At 46.2% G+C, this 18,671-nt stretch overlaps 1 protein-coding gene across 1 annotated transcript in view; it reads right to left on the reverse strand.

Annotated features, from left to right (window-relative positions):
* Positions 1-3,886: 3,886 nt before the first annotated feature.
* The window catches only part of NMNAT3 (nicotinamide nucleotide adenylyltransferase 3), a 129,056-nt gene continuing 114,271 nt past the window's right edge, over positions 3,887-18,671 (reverse strand). The window contains exons 4-6 of the mRNA XM_057737788.1: positions 17,515-17,698; positions 12,758-12,840; positions 3,887-6,124 (exon numbers count right to left, since the gene is read on the reverse strand). Of these exons, the coding sequence (XP_057593771.1) occupies positions 5,772-6,124; positions 12,758-12,840; positions 17,515-17,698 (620 nt within the window). The 3' untranslated portion in view covers positions 3,887-5,771. The remainder of the gene's footprint in view (positions 6,125-12,757; positions 12,841-17,514; positions 17,699-18,671) is intronic.

The following is an 18,671-nucleotide window of genomic DNA, read 5'->3' on the forward strand; positions in this document are numbered from 1 at the left end:
GTCCCCACTCCTACCCTCAGGCACCCACTGGTCTGCTTTCTGCCTCTAGAGTTTTGCCTGTTCTAGGAATTTTATATTAATGGTATCATATAATATGTCGTCCTATATGCCTGGCTCCTTCCCTTTGGCATGTCTTTGAGATTCATCCACGTGGTTGCAGGTATCTGTCACTAGTTCCTCCTTTTAATTGGTGAATGCTCTTCCACTGCACCAATGTAACACACTTGTTTATCCATTTACCAGTTGATGGACATCTGAATTTCCCCAGTTTTTGGCTATAGTGAATAATGCTGGTATCAATGTTCACAGACAAGTCTGAGTAGGTAAATGCTTTTGTCTCTCTTGGGTGGATACCTAGGAGTGGGATTGCTGCACTGATTCTAACCATTCCAGCGGGTGGGACGTGGTAGCCAACTATGCATCTCTAAAGACTAACAGGGCTGTGCATCTCCTCTGCGCTTGTCATTCCTGCGTCGTCTTTGGTGAAGGGTCTTGTTTCCAGGATTCCATGTTTGGTGACTTTCTTGAAGGGCTTGCAGGACTCAGAGGCAGTGATCCATCTTGGCAATGAATCATTACACTGAGAGGACACACACAGCATGGCTGGCCAGGGGGAAGGACACATCGGGTGGAGTCTGGAGGGGCCCAGGTAAAGGCTTCCAAAGTTCTCCTTCCTGGAGAGAACACGCACAGATCATGCTTCTTCCTCCAGCAGTGAAATTCAGCAACAATGCATTATTTCTGCCTTAGGGAGCCTGCCTGAGACTCAGAATCCAGGTTTTTTTTTTTTTTTTATCATGGGCTGGTGATGTAGGCATTCTGCCTGTATGACCTGCTGTGATTACTGACATTCCAAGCTCCTAGAAGGAAGGCAGGTGTTCACTACAAATCACACTGCTTGTACACACAGTCTAGGCAAGCTGGTATACCCAGATTCAGTGCCCCAGGCAGACAAAACAAGCTTATCAGTTAGACACATAGGCAATATTCCAAAAGCCAGTTTCTCAGATGCCGGCCAAGGGCCAGCCTGCTGTAGAGTAGCATCAGGCCTGCACATGTCCAGTCAAACCTTTGGATTGTTTTAAATTGGGGCAGGGGAGGAATATGCCCAGATTTGCGTGCGTGCGCGCACACACACACACACACACACACACACACACACACCTGCTCTGGCTCTGATGTGGAGAAGGGATCACAGGGGCTGGGAGTGGATTTGGGAGGCCATCACGGTGGTCCAGGTAAGAGATGATGGGGGTCTGGATTGGGAGGGGACAGGATGGAGGGAGAAAATAGGCTGCATGTGAGGGATATATAGAAAGTAAGACTGGCAAAACTCATTGTGGATTTCCAGCAGGAGAAAGAAAGGAAGGGCTCTCCAAACTTGTCCACAAAACACAATACTATTGTTTCTAATAGCGATACTCCCATGCCTTTATGGGATTTTAGTATTCTGATAATTTGGGAAAGGTGGGACCAGATGAACTTTAGCGTCCCTTGTAGTGCCACGAACAAGGCTTCTGGATTTATTTTAATAATTCTAAAATATTCTGAGGTGTGTGCCTAGATGCATTATGATAGACTAAGAGTCACACATACACACGTATCTAACACACTGAGCTTTGGTCCAAGAAAATAATTTCATGACGGAAATGGAACACGGTCTATGCATGGAGACCCTGGCAAAAAGCGAAGGCAGAAACACTGTTAGCATAGAAAGTGTGAGGACAGGGAGAAGAAATTCATATTCATGGATTAACTCAATTACCATGCGTGCCTTGCAAATCCAGAGCGCTGTTTAAAATGGGATTTCACATCATTCTGTCCCAAGTGACACGGACAGTATTGTAAATGAAAAATCCTTTCCTCAGGCTGGGATGCAGAGCTCCCCTTATTTGGGCAGCATATGCTATCACAGGAGAACCTTTATTTAAGGCTGGAAATTCTATTTACCCAGGAGCCCAAACCACTGTTTTATCTGTTCTTGCAAAATAAACAAACACCCTGGCAAACTAGATGCAAAGAAGGCCTGCGGGAATGGAGAAGCATGTGAAATCAGGTAGGCAGGTCAGTGTCAATGCAGTAAATCAGGAGCACAGCAGTGATACGTATTTTCTCTTCTGTTACTAAGAAAAGGGAGGCTACCTGAATCAATGAGACAAAGCCAGAGTATAGAAATTTATATATGTACATATGAAATATATACACATAAATAAATATATATATATATATGTTAGGTTTTCTGTGCTGTTTTATTTTAGGGGACAATGTATGTAAAGGCTAAGGAATGAATGTCTTGCCCATGCGAGCCACAAGATACAGCCGTGAATCAGACAGATGAAGGCATCTCCTCCAGCCTAGTTGGGCCTTGTGTCCTGAGCCCATGGAAAGGCTGGACAGGGAGCTAGATGGTGGTGTGCCCAGGTGCCTGCTGTCAGGTGCACACGGTAATAATCAGCCCCTTCTCAAAGAGGTGATGATCCATCTAGCTCAGCATGTTGTTTATTTTGCCCTCTCCTGCCACAGGGCCTTTGTACGTGCTGTTCAGCCTGAAAGCCAGTTGCCTCCCACCCATCCCAAGGTCTCGTGGATTCATCTTTCAGGTCTCAAATCCATCCTCTCTTCCCTGCTGTCTATTCTCTGTCATCAGGGTGAATCCCTGATGTCTTATGGGGCCTGAACTTTGTACAATCTTAAAGACCTCTTTCCAGAAAAAGAATAAAAATTATGAATGTGAAATTAGATACCTAAATAATTAAGCTCCCTCCAGAGTGTTGGAAAGGGCCTGGCGAGTGAGGGGCTAGAGCTTAAGCTTCCTTACTTCACAGGGAACCTGCTGCCTCTGGCTGGCAGAGCACGTGGTGTATTTGCCCATCGGAGCCCTCAACACGGTTTGAAACCATGTTTCGTGGCGTGACTAGTTGACTCCTAGCCCTCTCCACACTGGACTGTAAGCCCCTTGAGGGGAGAGACCATGTCCATTTTGCCCCTCATTCTCCTGGTGTGTAGTCTAGTGCCTGGCACAGGAGAGGTCCTCAAGGAATAGGATTTGAGTAAATGAATCCTGAATTTTGGATCATAATTATAAGCATAGTACTACCAGCTCCCACTCATTGGGAGTCTCCACTTGCCAGGCCCTGAACGTCAGGACTGAGGGTACAGGGTATGTTGGGAGCCTCAGCCTGTGCAACATGGAAGAGAAAACCACTCTGGGCACTGGGCGTAGAGGGAGACTGACGCTGGGGTGCCTCTGAGTCAAGGATGTAGCTTCTCATTCCTACTATCTACCGCGCTATGTCCCCCAGCATAAACACGACTTCGTGAGGGGTAGGGATCCCCCTGCCCCCAAACTAATCCTTTATAAGATACTATTCTACGCAGCTGCTTTCTAATGTTCCCTCTTGTGGTACAGAGACCCCTCCTCATATACATACGCCACCCTCAACCCAGTCATATTCTTAAACTAGTGGGTCTGGTGATGATTTTGTGCCCAGGGGACATATGGCAATGCCTGGGGGCATTTCTTGGTTACAGTGGGAGGATATTATTACCAGTCAATGAACAGAAGCCAGGGATATTGCTAAGCATCCTACAAGGCACAGGACAGCCCCTCCCAGCAAAGAATTCTCTGGCCCAGAATGTCAGGAGTGCCCAAGGTGAGAAGCCCCACCTCACAGCCACAGCCTCCCTCTCCATCACTTTTTCTGGACACTACAGCTGTTTGCTGTTTTTCTTTTTTCTTTTCCTCCTTTGCCTTCTATATGCCACACAGAACAGTGGGGACTACGGTAGAAAGCTATTCGCCACAGTGAATGTGATGCAATTTCAGCCATACATTCAGTTTATTCAAAACAAAATGAATATTTATTATAACAGGGAATCTTATTCAAATACAGATACTGAGTCAGTAGGTCTGGGGAGGACCCTGAGAGTCTGCATTTCTAACCAGCTCCCAGGGGGTGAAAACGCTGGGCCTGGGACCACACTTGGAGTAGCAAATTTCTTGGCACTTAGGATACAGCAGCAAAGAAAACAAAGACTCCTGCCCTTGGGGAGCTTCCAGTGGGGCTAGAAGTGTACTGGACCCAAAGAAGCGTGGAGAGCCTGAAGTCAGAGGCACTGAGGGTCTTAGAAAAGCAGCTGGAAGATAATTTAGAGGATGTATAATCAAACCTCCCAATTTTAGAGATTGGGAAACTGAGGCTCACAGTGGGGAAGGGAGCTAGTCAACATCTCCCAGCTTGCTGTGCCAGCTTTTGGGCAGGGCTGTTTGAGTCCTATTCCCATGAATTATCAGGGTCCTTAGGGAGCTCTTGAGGGCAGAGCTCATCAGGGTGGGGGATGGCCAGCAGCTTTAGAGGTTGCAGGGGTGGACATCTCGAGCCTCCCACGGGAGGGCCCCACTACTCTCCCTGCAGGAAACTCTGATTTCCTACTTCACTCATGTCCATCCTGACACACCTGCAGACACTGGGATATATTTGGGGAGATACTAGATTCTTCCCACTGACCCTTTGTGTTTCTCCACGATTAAATTTGTAGCAAGGATGAACCAGGGTAAAATCCTAGAGAAGGAAATTCTAACTGCGTTCAGTCACTTGGTCAGCAAGTGGAAAGAGTAAACTCAGAGTCTGGCTAGTCAAAACCTCTTCCTCATCGGGAGTGGAAGGGAAAATCCTGAACACACACACCAGCTCCTGTGGGCACCTTTTGGGGCTCACCTGAACAGAGCCGTCGGCCCAAAGCTTAGAGAACCATTTGCTTGGTGTTGAACAGCAATTGGGTCCTCCATGGCTGGTACCTGGGAATGGAAACTTTTAAATTCACGCCAGTTCGATTGCAACAGCAGCACATTTCATGGAGTAGCTAAAAAAGAAAAGCAACAGCTGGTACATCAGGCATTAATAATATAACAAAGAAAGAAAAAAGAGAAACTTTTCATTAGTACTTTTTGATGTTGATTTATTATTTATTCCTTCGCCAATATTCAAACAGGCAGGCAGTCATAAAACATTCAAAAAGATCCTCTAAAAGAGTCAAAGCATCTGTTTTACCTCAGTTCTTTTTTAGAAACCTGGAAGTCAGGCGCTCTGGCATTTATAGAATAGCTGTGTTTAAAAATATGTGTATATATATATGTATTGTATCAAAATATTGAGGATCACTACTTAGATTTTAGTTTAAATTTTATCAGTGGCCAGTAGACAGGCAGACAATGGTTCGTAAAGGAAGATTCAGTGTCAATCAACAAAGTGCTGCTTCCAAATTTTGGACTCCTCTATGAGCATTATTTTGTTGAAACAAGGCATTGACAAAGCCCACTGTTTGGTAATTAGCATCCTGTCAAGTCTCTCCAATCAAGACCAGCAAGCTGCACCTGGTCCTAGTTAAAGAACGCTTTGTGGGCAATTCTGACCTGACCCTCGGGGGCCCCTGCCATGCACAGAACTGCCTTCAGTGTGCAGCCACAGCTAGCATTTACAAAATAAGAACGTCTCTTCATCCAGAGGTTCTGAGAACTTCTGTCTAATCTTGGCGACCGGCCACACCACTTTAACTTCTATGATAAATGTCCACCCTGTGATGCAGGCATTTGCTCCTCCCCGAGGAAGGTATCTCTTCCTGGGACAGAAGATGCCTCAGAAGCAAAATCACTGTTGAAACAAACCAAATGAATAAGGGAAAAATTTTGGAAAACAAAGACTGTAAGCGCCCCGTCCTCAGGACGAGCCAGTGGAGGAGGAGGGACTGGCCCTCCGCAGCTCCGTTAAATTTCATTCCTTTTCCGGGTCAGTGTCCCTGGTGTAGAGGTTGTGCTCCTTGATGTAGGAGATGACGGCATCGGGGAGCAGGTACTTCACACTCTGCCCTTGGCCCAGGGCCCACCTGACGTACGTGGCGCTGATCTCGTTCTGCACGGGCTCCCTAGCTAGGTGGATGTTGTTCTGGTACCTTTGCAGGATGGGCGAGCCCAAGATGTACCCCTTTGGGTCATGCCCTGCCCGGCCCACGCACACCAAGCCGAACTTCTCCACTATTTCCTGGATGTGCGTGTCTTTCCACAGGTTGGGGGTCTGGAAGGTCTTTAGGACATCTGCCCCGCAGAGGAGCTTCAGCTCAGGGACACCTGGAAAAACAAGGGTGGATTCCAAGAAAGTTAGAGAAGGGTCACAGCCAGAAAAGATAACATCACATTCTGTTTGAAATTTTCACAAACTGCTTTTCTTGGAATGTATGGGGGAATTCAATGTCTCCCCGTTCATGACTTAAAAAGAAAAAGCATGTAAATGAATCTGAAGCTACTTTAGGGACATAGAGTTTTAAGTAATACTTTAATCAATAAATCTTTTGTTTAACACGGGCAAAGTGTCAAGTAATACAAAATGGATTTTTTTTTTTTCAGTGTTATAACCACAAGGCTGTCTGTGGTTGCTGGACCCCTGGCAGAGTCCAAAGGTGGCTGTGCTGTACCTAGAACCCCATCTTCTGATAGAAGGTGACGTTCGTAAAGCCCTAGGACTAACAAGCGATGGGCCTCCGGCAAGTCACTGCCTTTCTTGAAATCTATTTCAGCCCTGGTACTGGTACTATTTCAACACCTGGTACTTTTATAAGTACATTCTCATCTTAAAGGTTAATCACAAAGGATCTTCGGGTAACTAAAAGGTCTCTAAGACCCCTGCTGGTGACCTTTTCATCTGTTATCAATAAAACAAAGCTCTAGAGCAACTGGTCAATGTGGATAATCCTTTGGCCTTTGTTCTAACAGAGAACGATAATTGTGATGATTAAAGGATACTTAACATTTATTGGTTGTTTACTATGGGCACTACTGCTAAGTGCTTTATGTGTTTAATCTCATTTGAGCCTCAGAACAACCTCAGAAGATAGAGTGTTATTGTTGTGCCCATTTTGCAGAAGGGGAAACTGAGGCACAGAAAGGTGAGTGACTCATTTAGGCAGAGGAGTCAGGATTCAAATGCCCACAGCCAGCCTCCAACTGGGGCATTTGAAACCGTTAGGCTCGGCCGCCGCCTGCTGGCAGGAATTGTACATGCGTCGCCCTGCCTGGATTTTCCTGGCATCATTCCCATTCGTGTCCCCTTTGAATGGGCTAACTGGAAAAGGAAAAACCAAGTCTATGCTAGAAGCAACCAGCAGGCCTCTAGTCCTTTTGGAAGCCAGTTCTAGCTTCAGTGAGCAGCAAAGGCTGGGCTCCTAGGGTGCGGGCATCTCTCAGTCACCCTGAAACCTCAGCTGGGAGGGGCTTCAGGGATGCCAGCTGCTGGGGAAAACCTGATGTAAATCATCAGTTTAGGCTCCTCTATTGTGAAACGTCCTAAGGAATCTGGAAGTGGACCAGAGAGATAAGTTTACAAAGGAGCACTCGACCAGCAGGGCACTGGAAAGTGAGAAACTAGAGGTGTCATGGAGAGGTCGGAGTTCTGGCCTCAGTCAGGCACAGGCTGCTGTGAGGCTGAAGCTGAGAGCCTTCTCTGGGCCTCAGTTTCCCCATCCATGAAATGGTGGCACTGGACTTGTTTACTCATTTTAAGGCAGCAGATGTAGTTACAGAAACACACTTCAAACACTTCAGCAGCATAATATTGGTATAATAAAATGACAATCAAACGTTTATTAAGGCATGTATTCATAAATTCTCTGTGGTTAAGAACTAGGGCTCTAGAGCTAGGCTCTTCAGATTCAAGTCTTGGCTCTGCCATTCAAAAGCTGTGTGACCTCAAGTTTAAAATGAGGATAGTAAGAGTACTTAGCTCATAGGATTATTTTAGAACTGAATGAGCTTATAAATGTAAAACACTTAGAACAGGGCTTGGAACAGAGTAAGTCTGACATGTGTTAACTACTGTCTGTCCGTCCATCCATCCATCCATCCATCTACCTACTTATCCACCAATCCATTCATCGGCACATCCATTCAGCACTTATGGAGTATCTCCTAAGTGTCTGGTCTTTTAAAATCAATAAAACTACATTTAAAAATTATTCAATAACTTAGACTTTTCCCTCATTTGGGCTGGTCCCATTGTTTACAACATGTATGTGGATCCAAACTATTCTGCACCTATAAGACTGTACTCTAAGTTCTTATTTATTTGACCATGGTAATATTGCAAAAGACCAGTGTTTGACCTTTCAAGCAATCGGGTTGTTGTTGTGTGGTCTTCCTATGGGGGAGGTTAAATGGTGTGCATTGAATTCCAGGGTCTCCTGGGGCCTGGGGCACACCCTCCTGTTTCCACAGGTCAGGGATTCTTCTCCTAGTGGACTTTTGTGGGGGTGATTCCCACATACCCACTTCGTTATTAGATACTGTTTAAATTCATTAACAATGACAGTACAGAATACGATTCACTCCGAGCCCTTGCCCAGAAGCGACAAGTACCCTCACCTGCCCCCATCCCCCAAGTCAAAGGCATGTCTGTGGGGCTGGTGTGATGGGTCCCTCCTTCCAATCACACACGTCTCAGACCCCAGCTCTGGGCAGTCCTGTCATTAGGCCCCCAGAGGCATTCACATCTCCCTTTTGAATCCATTCACATCGCAGCTACAAAATCTGTAGACCGAGTGACAGTCCAAAGTGTGTATGTCTGAGGTTTTGAATAAAGGCTGCCAATTTGATTTGTCCAGTGATACAGTGACATAAATAGATGTCTGTGGGCGTTCTGGGGCAGTGTGCTCTCTCTCTGAATAGCCACAGGCTTTGAAAAGCAGATGAAGCAGAGATTAACACAGAAAGTAGGAGAAGTGCCACCTGGACCTTTCCCTTTGAATGGCCAGTTGCCCTAATTCTTTGACATTGAAGAGCATCAACTCTGAGGCCAGTCAGCCCTGGGTTCCAATTTCAGATCTGCGAGGACCCTGGGATAGTTATAGCTGATGGGCCTGTTTCCTCAGCTGTAGTAGGGATAATAAAGCTTCCTCTGGGAGTTATTGAGAGAATTCAATGGAAATTTCCTGCTTAGTGCAGGCACTGAGGGTGGTTTCTGGAGTGTAGGAGTTCTGGGTCTAGACAGGATACCCAAGATGGAGCCAGGTATTGGCATCTGAAGGGTGGCACCCAAATTAACCATACAAGGCCACCTTGGAACAGTCAGTGTGAAATGGATGAAGCATCTGCTCTGGTTGCATGAAAGGAGAATCCTCTGAAGCTTGCTGAGCGGTGCTCAGCCCCATCAGACAGGGCAAGGACCACCTTCACAAGCGACAGAGGAGGGCTGTTAAAGGACTGAGGCATCATCCACCCCAAAGTGTGACATCCAAGCAGCCCAAGACAAGGCCACCCACACACCTCTGGGTGAGGCCAAGGAAGACTGCAGGTCACAGGAGCGGTGGGCAAAGCAGGGCTCCGACAGCCAGAAAATGCTGAGCTCAGCTCCAGAGGAGAACAGCACATGACAAAATACACAGCACACAAAACGGTCCTTTAGAAACATGTCACTAGTAACATACAAGCCAGCTCATCAAAAACCAAACTCGTGGTGAGAAAAACCCCACCTTCGTTTTTAAAATTGCTCTAGGTTTTTTTTTTTTTTCTGATGACAAACATGAAATCTGTGTCAATTATGGAATGTATGAAAAGTACATAAGTATTTAAAGTAGAAAATAACAGCAAAAATAATTCTTTATGTAGAAAACTGTCAATATTTTGGTGTATTTCTTGTCTTTTCTATGTAAACATGCAAATAGATGTGAAAGTATATTTACATATTTTTACACACTTGAGATTATACAGTATTGTATCCTGATTTTTTCCCCACTTACCTCCTAAGTGTTTCCCCATATCATGAAAACCTTTTGTGTAGATTTTTCATCCTATACATGCAGTATAATTTACTTATTCATTTCCTGACATTTAAACACTGAGGTTGCTTTTATTTTCTTCCACTATAAAAACTGCCATGATAAACATCTTTTCTGCATGTCTTCATCCCATTTCTAATTATCTCATCAGCCAGATTCCTAGGGGGGAATTTATCAAGCAAAGGGTACACACACATATTTAAAGCCCCTGATATATTTTGGTAAATTGAAAAGCCCACTTTTCATTCACCGCAAACTTCCCTTTTTAACAGTTACTTTGGAAGAGAACAAGATGAGTAGGATTTAGGGTTTGAACAGAGAGTAAGGGGAAAAGGAGCAAACCCCCAACATCACAGGGCCAAACAGAGCAGGCTAGTAGCCCCTGGAAAGGTAAATCCAAAAAGAACGTGGGGTGAGCTTTGGGGGGGGAGGGGCTGGTTTCACAGGAACGTGGGTTCCAATCTGGTCCCCACAGGACAGAGAGGTTTTCAACAGGGGAGCCAAGAAGGGAAGGGGGAGGAGGGGCAGGCCAGGCAAAGAGACAGGGATTCTGGAAGCACCTGCAGAGAGGTGAAGCATGGCATCCCTCCCACCTCACTGTCAGCTATCAATACTCCCTTCCTCTTGCCACAAGCTCCAGCATCCCTGACTGCATGGAGTGCCCAGCACTTCCTGACTATGTGCCTCACTCAGCCGCCCCTCTGCCCCACAATGTCCCCAACCCCCAGATAACCTACTGATCCTACGAGTCATGGTGCAGGTGTCGCCTCCTCAAGACAGCCCCCCTCATCCACGTCTGGACTCACTGCCATTCACAGCCTGTCTCCAGCTCAGGGCAGGGTCTGGGCAGGCCGTCTCTGTTCTTAGTCAGCGTCTCCGGAACCCTGTTAGGAGTGACTGCTGAGCCAGAGGTGATTCAGAAAGAAGGCAGAGGGCTGAGAATGCACACTGGGCGCTGTGCTCAGGACTGGGGGACTGGTGGGAGGAGCCCACACAGGAAATGGAGGGGAGGCAGAAAGGGAGACCAGAGAAGTGTAATAAACACTGCAGAAGCTGATCATACAGATCCTGCAGCTCCTTCTTTCTTGGATTCCTACTCTAGTGCCCAGTTCCCCAGAATGGTGGTAAAGCAGTTCCCCAGCACACCTATTAAACATCCAGAGTCTCAGGCCCCATCCCCTCTCGGGAGGTCTGGGGCGTGGCCTGGGAATTAGTGTTTTTAACAAGCCCACAGGTGATTCTGCTGTGAGTGATCCTTTGACCAGCATTTGGGAACTGCTGCAGGAAACCTTTAGGGCATTTTCAAGTCCTTTAAATTAATTGATTAATTAATTATAAACATATATTCTTTTTTCAGATTCTTTTCCAATATAGGTTATTACAAGATACTGAGTATAATTCCCTGTGCTATACAGTAAGTCCTTGTTGTTTACCTATTTTATATATAGTACAGTGTGTATGTTAATCCCAAACCTCTAATTTATCTCTCCCCACCCACCCTTCAAATCCTTTTAGAGGAGCATTTCGCAGTCTGTGCTCTGGGAAATACTAATACGCATTAAAAAGAGTCCCATGATTAACAAGTGATAAGAATGGCTTTGAGCTACTTCCCTTTCTCGTAGTCACAATGCACAGGAACACGGTAAAGGCTCTGAAAGGTCCTGCGGTAGAGACACCATTTTAAGTTTGTTTCACAGTAACATTCTTGGGAGCCCTTCTAATAGGGAAATAGAGTCCCACCAACTACAGTTGGGAGAGCCACTGGAGGAAACCCCTCAGAAGAGCCTGCTGGAATGTTGGCCCAGTGGGACCAGTGATTCCCTGCTCGGGGCACAGCCTTCCCCCACATCACTGGTGCTGTAACAGAGAGGAGCTAAACTGGACTCCATGTTAGATCTATTTCTTTTAATTTAACCTTTGCTTTTGCTGCTTTTGTTATTATAATCATACATGATGGCCTGCCTCAGGGAACCCTGCCCCTCTGCCTGAATGTTAAACTGAAGCGCCTCTGTTCAGCTCACAGGCGGACAATCTGCCCTGCCCACCTGTGCGAATGGCTGCAGAAAAGAAGAAATTAGCATATCCCCTCACCGAGGCGGGGCATTCCGGGAGATGTTTTGCAAGACTGATGGCCCTTTCACTTTACTTCCTCACTGCCTCTCCCTCTCTGATTCTATAAAACAGACTGGCATCCAGATCCCAGGAAGATGGTTTTTTGGAGACACTAGTCTGCCATCTTCTTGGTCTGCCAGCTTTCCAAATAAAGTCGTATTCCTTCCCTCAACACCTCGTCTCCGATTCATTGGCCTGTCATGCAGAGAGCAGAGCAAGCTTGGACTTGGTAACAGAGCTCCTGTTTATGTGCCTGAGGTACCGTTTCACCACATGCATTTGACCCCCGGCACCAGGGCTGCCATGGGAGGTGCTCTGAAATCACAGCTGACACCATTCCATCAAACACCAGGAGCTGACAACCGGGTAGAAGCCCAGGGCTACCAATTAAAAGGATAATCCAAATCGACTTTAAATCCCTTAAAAATAGGTTTCCTCTTCCGAGTAAAACATTGAGTAACACTGCTATGGAATATTAGTTTAGGGATATAATGACACATTTTGTATTCCCAAAAGCTAAGGCTTTCAAAAGCAGCCCAGCAGCACCCAGGAGTTTATCCCTGTGTGGCCCTGACTATAATCCAGGTCACAGGCACAAGTCACAAGGGTAGGTAAACGCCTTTGGGGCTGAAAATCCCAAATTAGCATAACAATTTACAAAGGCTGGTGGCAGATTGTTTAATTAGACCTTTCAGCTTGGGAAGTGTCACCCCAAGCAGGCCTCAACAACTCTTATCTGAGCCCAGGAGGCTGTGACTCCCAACGGTTCTCACCTGAAGCCCTGACATCTCACCCTCCCACGGAGGAGAGGGTCAGCACCCACCTGCGGGGGCTGGGGAGCCGGCCTTGCTGTGGTCCGGGCCTTCCGTCCAGGGCAGAGATCTGAGCAGTTGGCTGTGATGATGCCTGTGTTGTAAGCAAACGGGCTCAGGGTGGGTCCATGTGGCCTGCAGTCCCCCAAACCACCCGGGGGGGGCCTCCGATTTTAAGTCTCAACCTGCTTTTTAGCTAGCTCATTCCATAAATATTTGCTGAGGGCCTACTATGTATCAGGCCCTTTGCCGGGTGATGCATCTGGGTCCTCAAAGACCGCCCCAGCCAGACAGCTCACTGCTTTCTGTGAGCCCTGGCTGAAAGGAGGAAAAAAAGCAGATTTCTACTCTTTTAGTATTTTCTTTCAATAGCTCACTTTTTATAAAACGTTGAATAGGGGGGATGAAGGGTCTGGGCTATTAGAATCAGACCCAAGTTCAAAATACAAATTTTCAGTTATAAAGCTGGGATAACACACCTACTTCCTAGCCTTTTGTGAAGGTAAATGAGCTAAGACACAGTAAGCACGGGCACAGTGCGTGGCCCACAGCTGCGTCTCAAAATAGAAGCTTGCTCGGATCACGAGCTCGTGCTTCAGAATTTGATAGTGTGATGCTCAGAGCCTGGCTTGGAGCCAGACTGCCTGGGTTGAATCCCGGCTCCCCCACCGGCCAGCGGTGGGACCCCGGGTGGGTGGTTTCCGGTCTCGGCACCTGCAAAACAAGGGATGATGAGAGTGCCTGCCTCCCATGGATGGTTATGAAGACGTAAGGAGTTACACATGCAAAGTTCACCGAGCAGTGTAGCAGTGTGCCGCGCAGAGCAAATCTCATTATGTGTTAGAGGTTCAGATATGATTAGACTCACACGCATTTGGCAGGCCTGACTCTTTAAGCAATCTATCTTCTGCAAATCAAGAGATACCCGTGCCTTCTTCTTTTAAATCAAGCACAGATAATCACAGTGTCATATCAATCTGATCTTTCACCTTCCACCTACTGTATTATGCATTGACTAGAGCTGTGTTTGGGAAGAGGTGCCTGGTGGGAGAAGCATGTGTCTGTAGCCAGAGTGGCTGGGTTCAAGTGTAGGCTCTCCTGCTTGTATGATCCTGTGTAAGTCACGAACACTGTCAGGGCCTCACTGGCCTCTGTTAATTGGTCAGAGAAGTTAATGCCGGCCCTGTCTACCCTGAGTATCACAAGACTGTGAAGGAGCAAGGGCTTCTCCCCAGCTGGGGGAGGGGCTGATGCTGATTATTATTAGGAGGAAGGTTAAGTTCTAGAATGAGACTGCCTGGGCTGGTGTGCTGGTTCCAACTCGGAGCTGTGGAATCTTGGTGGGTGCCTTAAGCAATCTGCCTCCACTTTCCTCATCTGTAGAATGGGAGGCAATGACAGTACCCAGCCCAGAGAGCTGTTGTGAGGATGAAATAAAGAGCTTAGCACAGCCCATCCATAGAAAAGCTCAGTCCGTCTTTCCCACCAGACTGTGAACAGGGAGCTCATTTAATTCATCCTTATATTCTTGGCACCTAGGAAACTGCTTACCTAAAGTCAGCTGAATTTAGGAAGGATGGAAGGCGGGTAAATAAATACATTTAATTCAGGTCCAAAGTCCTTCCTAATGGTCTCACTGGGGTCTTCTCCAGGCCTCACTGGACTTGTCTGTTCCCATTATTGTCTTATTGCTTTGGTTTTAGAAAACATCACCTCTGAGGATTCACTCCTGGGTTAGTCTAGAATCTTGCATCAGACAAGTAGGTTTTGGTCTCACCTCTACTTTCTCACTGTAGGACTTTGAGTATGTTGCTGACCCTTTCACAACCTCTGTTTCCTCATCTGTGAAATGGGGCCAAACTCACCTACTTCTCAGAGTTTCTGAGCTGACTAGATAATATACACCTGGTACACATAGTAGGTGATCAATAAAAGCTGGTATTATCACTTTATTTTACTTACCTTGCAGCTCCTGGTTCAAGTTGACCCTACTTTGAGTGTTAGCTGGAGCTCTGAACTCTGGTGTGCAAATGATTACTTTCAGTGCCAAATGCATCTTCCTCACAGACCTCCACTCTGCCTTGGGTGGGCTCTAGCACTTGCTTATTTGCTGTGTGACTGTGGTTACTTAGCCTCTCTGAGCCTCACTTTACTCACCTGTAAAATGAGGACAACATAAGACCATGTTTGCCAAGGGGCACATGAGCTGCTGCTGCTGCTGGACCACATCAAATGGCATCGTGACCAAGGCCCTCCCCCAACATGGGGAAAGGGCAAGTAGAAAAAGTTATCAAGTGCCCTAAAAGCGTGAAAGCTGGCCCAGATTAAAAAAAAAATTAGAGTAAAAATAAGCAACTTGATAAGGAGGAAAAAAATACTCAATAAGCCCTACAGTGAATTGCCTTCATAGTGACATATGTCACTGTCACCATGATGTAGATTCACTGTTGAGTCCACCAAGCGGATACTAAGTGGAGCAAAGGGTGGGGTGGATTTCTACCATGCTTCTAGAATCACCTAACTTTACAGTTTTAACCAGATGTTCAATCTTAAAAAAAATGCTTTTGGTAATTTTAGGAAAACATTAGTAATCAAATTTTCTAATGAAGCCCACCCCAAATGTTGAAAAAAAAAATCAGCTTTCTGATAAAAGTGTTGACTATTTTTATCAGTAGATTCTCAACCTTGGCTGCACAAAATAAACCATTTGGGAACCTTAGAAAAATACCCATGCCTAGACCCTGCCCCAGAAAAATCATAATCTTGGGTAGGGGAGGTTGAGCATTTAGAAAAACTTCCCAGGTGATTCCTACAGCCAGGACTGAGACCACTGGTGTGGATCAGTCCCAGCACTAGTCATAAGCACAAGTCACACAGCCGGTGGCTGGGGCTGTGGGCCTCAGCCCTGGCCACACATTAGAATCACCAGGGGGCTCTTAAAAATCCTAAGGCCCTGTCCCAGACCAATGACATCCCAGTCTCCGGGGTAAGAATCAGGCCTCCATACTTTTGAAAGGTCTCTATGTGAGTCAATGTGCTGCCAGGGCTGAGAAGCACTTGTCTAAAGGATACAGTAAAAAAAAAAAAAAAGAAAAGAAAAGAAAAAGAAAAAGAATGTGTCCTGTAAAATCCTAGGTCTTCGTTTTGCAGCAGGATATTAATTACACGGTACTGTGGTCAAATCCTATTTATCTGTGAACGGCTTATCTGTTATAAGGATAAATTATGGGCCAGTTAGGGATGCAGGGAAGGTAGCTAACATTATTAAGCACCTACTATAAACCAGGTATTTCCCGACATTATCTCATTTAATTCACACAGTATCCCAGTGAAGTAGGTGGTGTCATCCCCATCTCATTAGGTGAGGAATTGAGGCTCAGAGAGGCTAACTCACGGACACCAAGTCACTTCACTAGTAAATTTGGCTCCAAGATCTGAGCCCGAGGCCACACTGCCCCTCACAGGGTGGAGAAGGAGAGCGTTTCTTTGTTTCTGACTACATATTAAAGCTAAATGATTTGTTGGATTATCTGATCTGTTTCTGCTCCCCTCTGTTAGCCTAGATAAATGAGAGCTGACTACACTGTTTATTCTAAAAGGATGATCTAGGTGTACATTTATTCCTTATGTTAAAAAAAAGAGAGAAGCATGTATCTAACAATTATTTCATATTTGCTCTCCTCTAATTTGGCAATGGATTTTAATGTAGCAGTGCAACTGCTGAATGCTTCTAGCTGGTTCTTTCCCCAGTAAAGTGTAAGTAATAAGAACCAGGACTTGGAAACTAAATGTTTACCTTTGCTTGAAAAGATAAATGTTTTTCTCCCAAGTGACTCTGAAGATAAGTAGAAAATAAAAACCAAGCCAAGTCATGGACAGGCCTGCCAATTATTCAGCCTGGTCCCCTGTGTCTCCTGTTCTCTGACCATGCTAGTGCTTCCACAGAGATAAAGACACAGCCCACAGTTTGCAATCCCTTCCAGCAGAGCTGGCTGTCATTAGTGACAGGCAGGTCCACCTCACCATCCCCTCTGATAGCCAGGACAGGGAGACTTCCTGCTTCTCTAGCAAACTCCCAGGAAAGCTTCCCAGACACGTCAGAGACTCACTGCCCTCATACACAGGGCTTGCCGGGGCTTTTCAACAGCTACATTACTTATGCTGAGTGCTAATGGCAATTCTAAAAGAAAAAAAAAATCCTTTGTAACTGTTTCTAGATTCATAGTTGTTTTTAAAGAAGTCTAGATTTATAGAACCCAGGATTTGCACACTTAGAAAAGATGGCCAATTACATAGATGCGGTTTTCAATCTAGTCCACGATGACAATAATACAAGGTCTCACTTACTGAGTATGATTGTGCGGTTCTGTGTCAGAAAAGGGGTTTACATTTTCGTAATCCTCATTAGGTTATATTGTCCCCATTTTGCAAGTGAGAAATGTGTCCCAGAGAAGTTGTCATGTGCCTAATGTCACACAGCTACTGAGTAGTGGCCCTGGAGCCTAGATGCTACAACCCTCTGAAACAAGATGGGGCTTTTCCACAAAGCGTACCCTGAAGGGCAGTGGTTTGTGATTTTTTCACTCAGGACCTCTCTGAGAATATGGATCTGTTGGTCTCTCTCCCTCTAAGGAAAAACACTTGCAGAATTTGGGTGAGAGGGCCTGGCTGAAGCCCCACTCAACACTCCATCCCCCCTGTCACCCCACTGGCTCTGCAGAAGTGACAGTGGCCCCTGCTCATCCCATGAGCGTGTGCCCATCGTTACCTCAGCACTTTGACCGTCTCCGTCCACTGCGCCTGCTCACTCTCCCAGGTGTCCACCCGGATCCAGTCGGACGTCTGCAGGGCCAGCCGGGCCATGGCCACCCGGTGCCGGGCAGCCACGAGTTCTTTCTTCCCGTAGTTGTCATTGACAGGGGAGATGATACCCCCGATCACCTGGTACCTGCCTAGGCAGGGGAGAGCAGTGGCGTGGCTGGTACAGGAGCTCGCCACCAGCAGCTAGAATTCAGGCATGCGCTAAAACTCTCGGGGCCTTGTCCTGAGTGGGATCAGACCCTGCCATTCTCTGCTGGGCAGGCCAGCTCCCTTGGGCCGGGTAAAGGTGCTACCTCAGGAACCACGTGCCTCTCCTCCAGAAGCTTCTACACCCTGGAGTAGCTGAGAAGGGGCTGTGAGCGTGGAGCTGAGCTGAGGCTCCCAGACAGTAATGTGGACGGGTAGGGTCAGAATACGCTGGAGGAACATGATGACTCCCCCTGTGTGGGACTTACAGGGGACCACTGTCCTCTAACTATGTACGGGACAATAGTTACGCACAGTTCTTTAGTCCAAATAGAGGATTTTGTGGATCAATGATAAAGGGATGGGATTTAGCCTGGACAGGTGAGTGGGTGATGGGACGCAGACTCACTGCACAGGCCCACCATTGGCTTTGGAGGACTGTGCTGCCAAGGGAATGGGAAGGCCTGCTTTGGAAAAGATGTGGGCTGTCTTATGAGTGATGCTGCATGGCTGAGCGAGAATGGGGCAGTATAGGTTTAGAGCTGCAGTGAACTGTAGAAGCTACAGAGAACCATCATGGAAAGAATATGAATGTGACTCACAAAGACTTTCGGTGGAAGCTCTAGTTCCATCATTCACTAGGATGCTTTAGGCAAATTACCAAGTTATTTGAAAAAATAAAACACTTAGCCATTTGAACTTTAGTTTTCCTATCTGTAAAATGCGATAATATCCGTTTGGCAGGACCTTGTGGTAAGGATGATATTAGATAATGTTTATGAGGGGAGATAATATTTTGACTCTGTATATGATATATTCTAAAAAATTGTATTATAAGATATAATATGCACATAAAAGGGCATGACAAAAAAATACAGTCTGACAAAGAGTTGTAAAGTATATCCTGTTCTAATTATC

This window comes from Hippopotamus amphibius, chromosome 6 (assembly GCF_030028045.1).
Source record: "Hippopotamus amphibius kiboko isolate mHipAmp2 chromosome 6, mHipAmp2.hap2, whole genome shotgun sequence".
NCBI lineage: Eukaryota > Metazoa > Chordata > Mammalia > Artiodactyla > Hippopotamidae > Hippopotamus > Hippopotamus amphibius.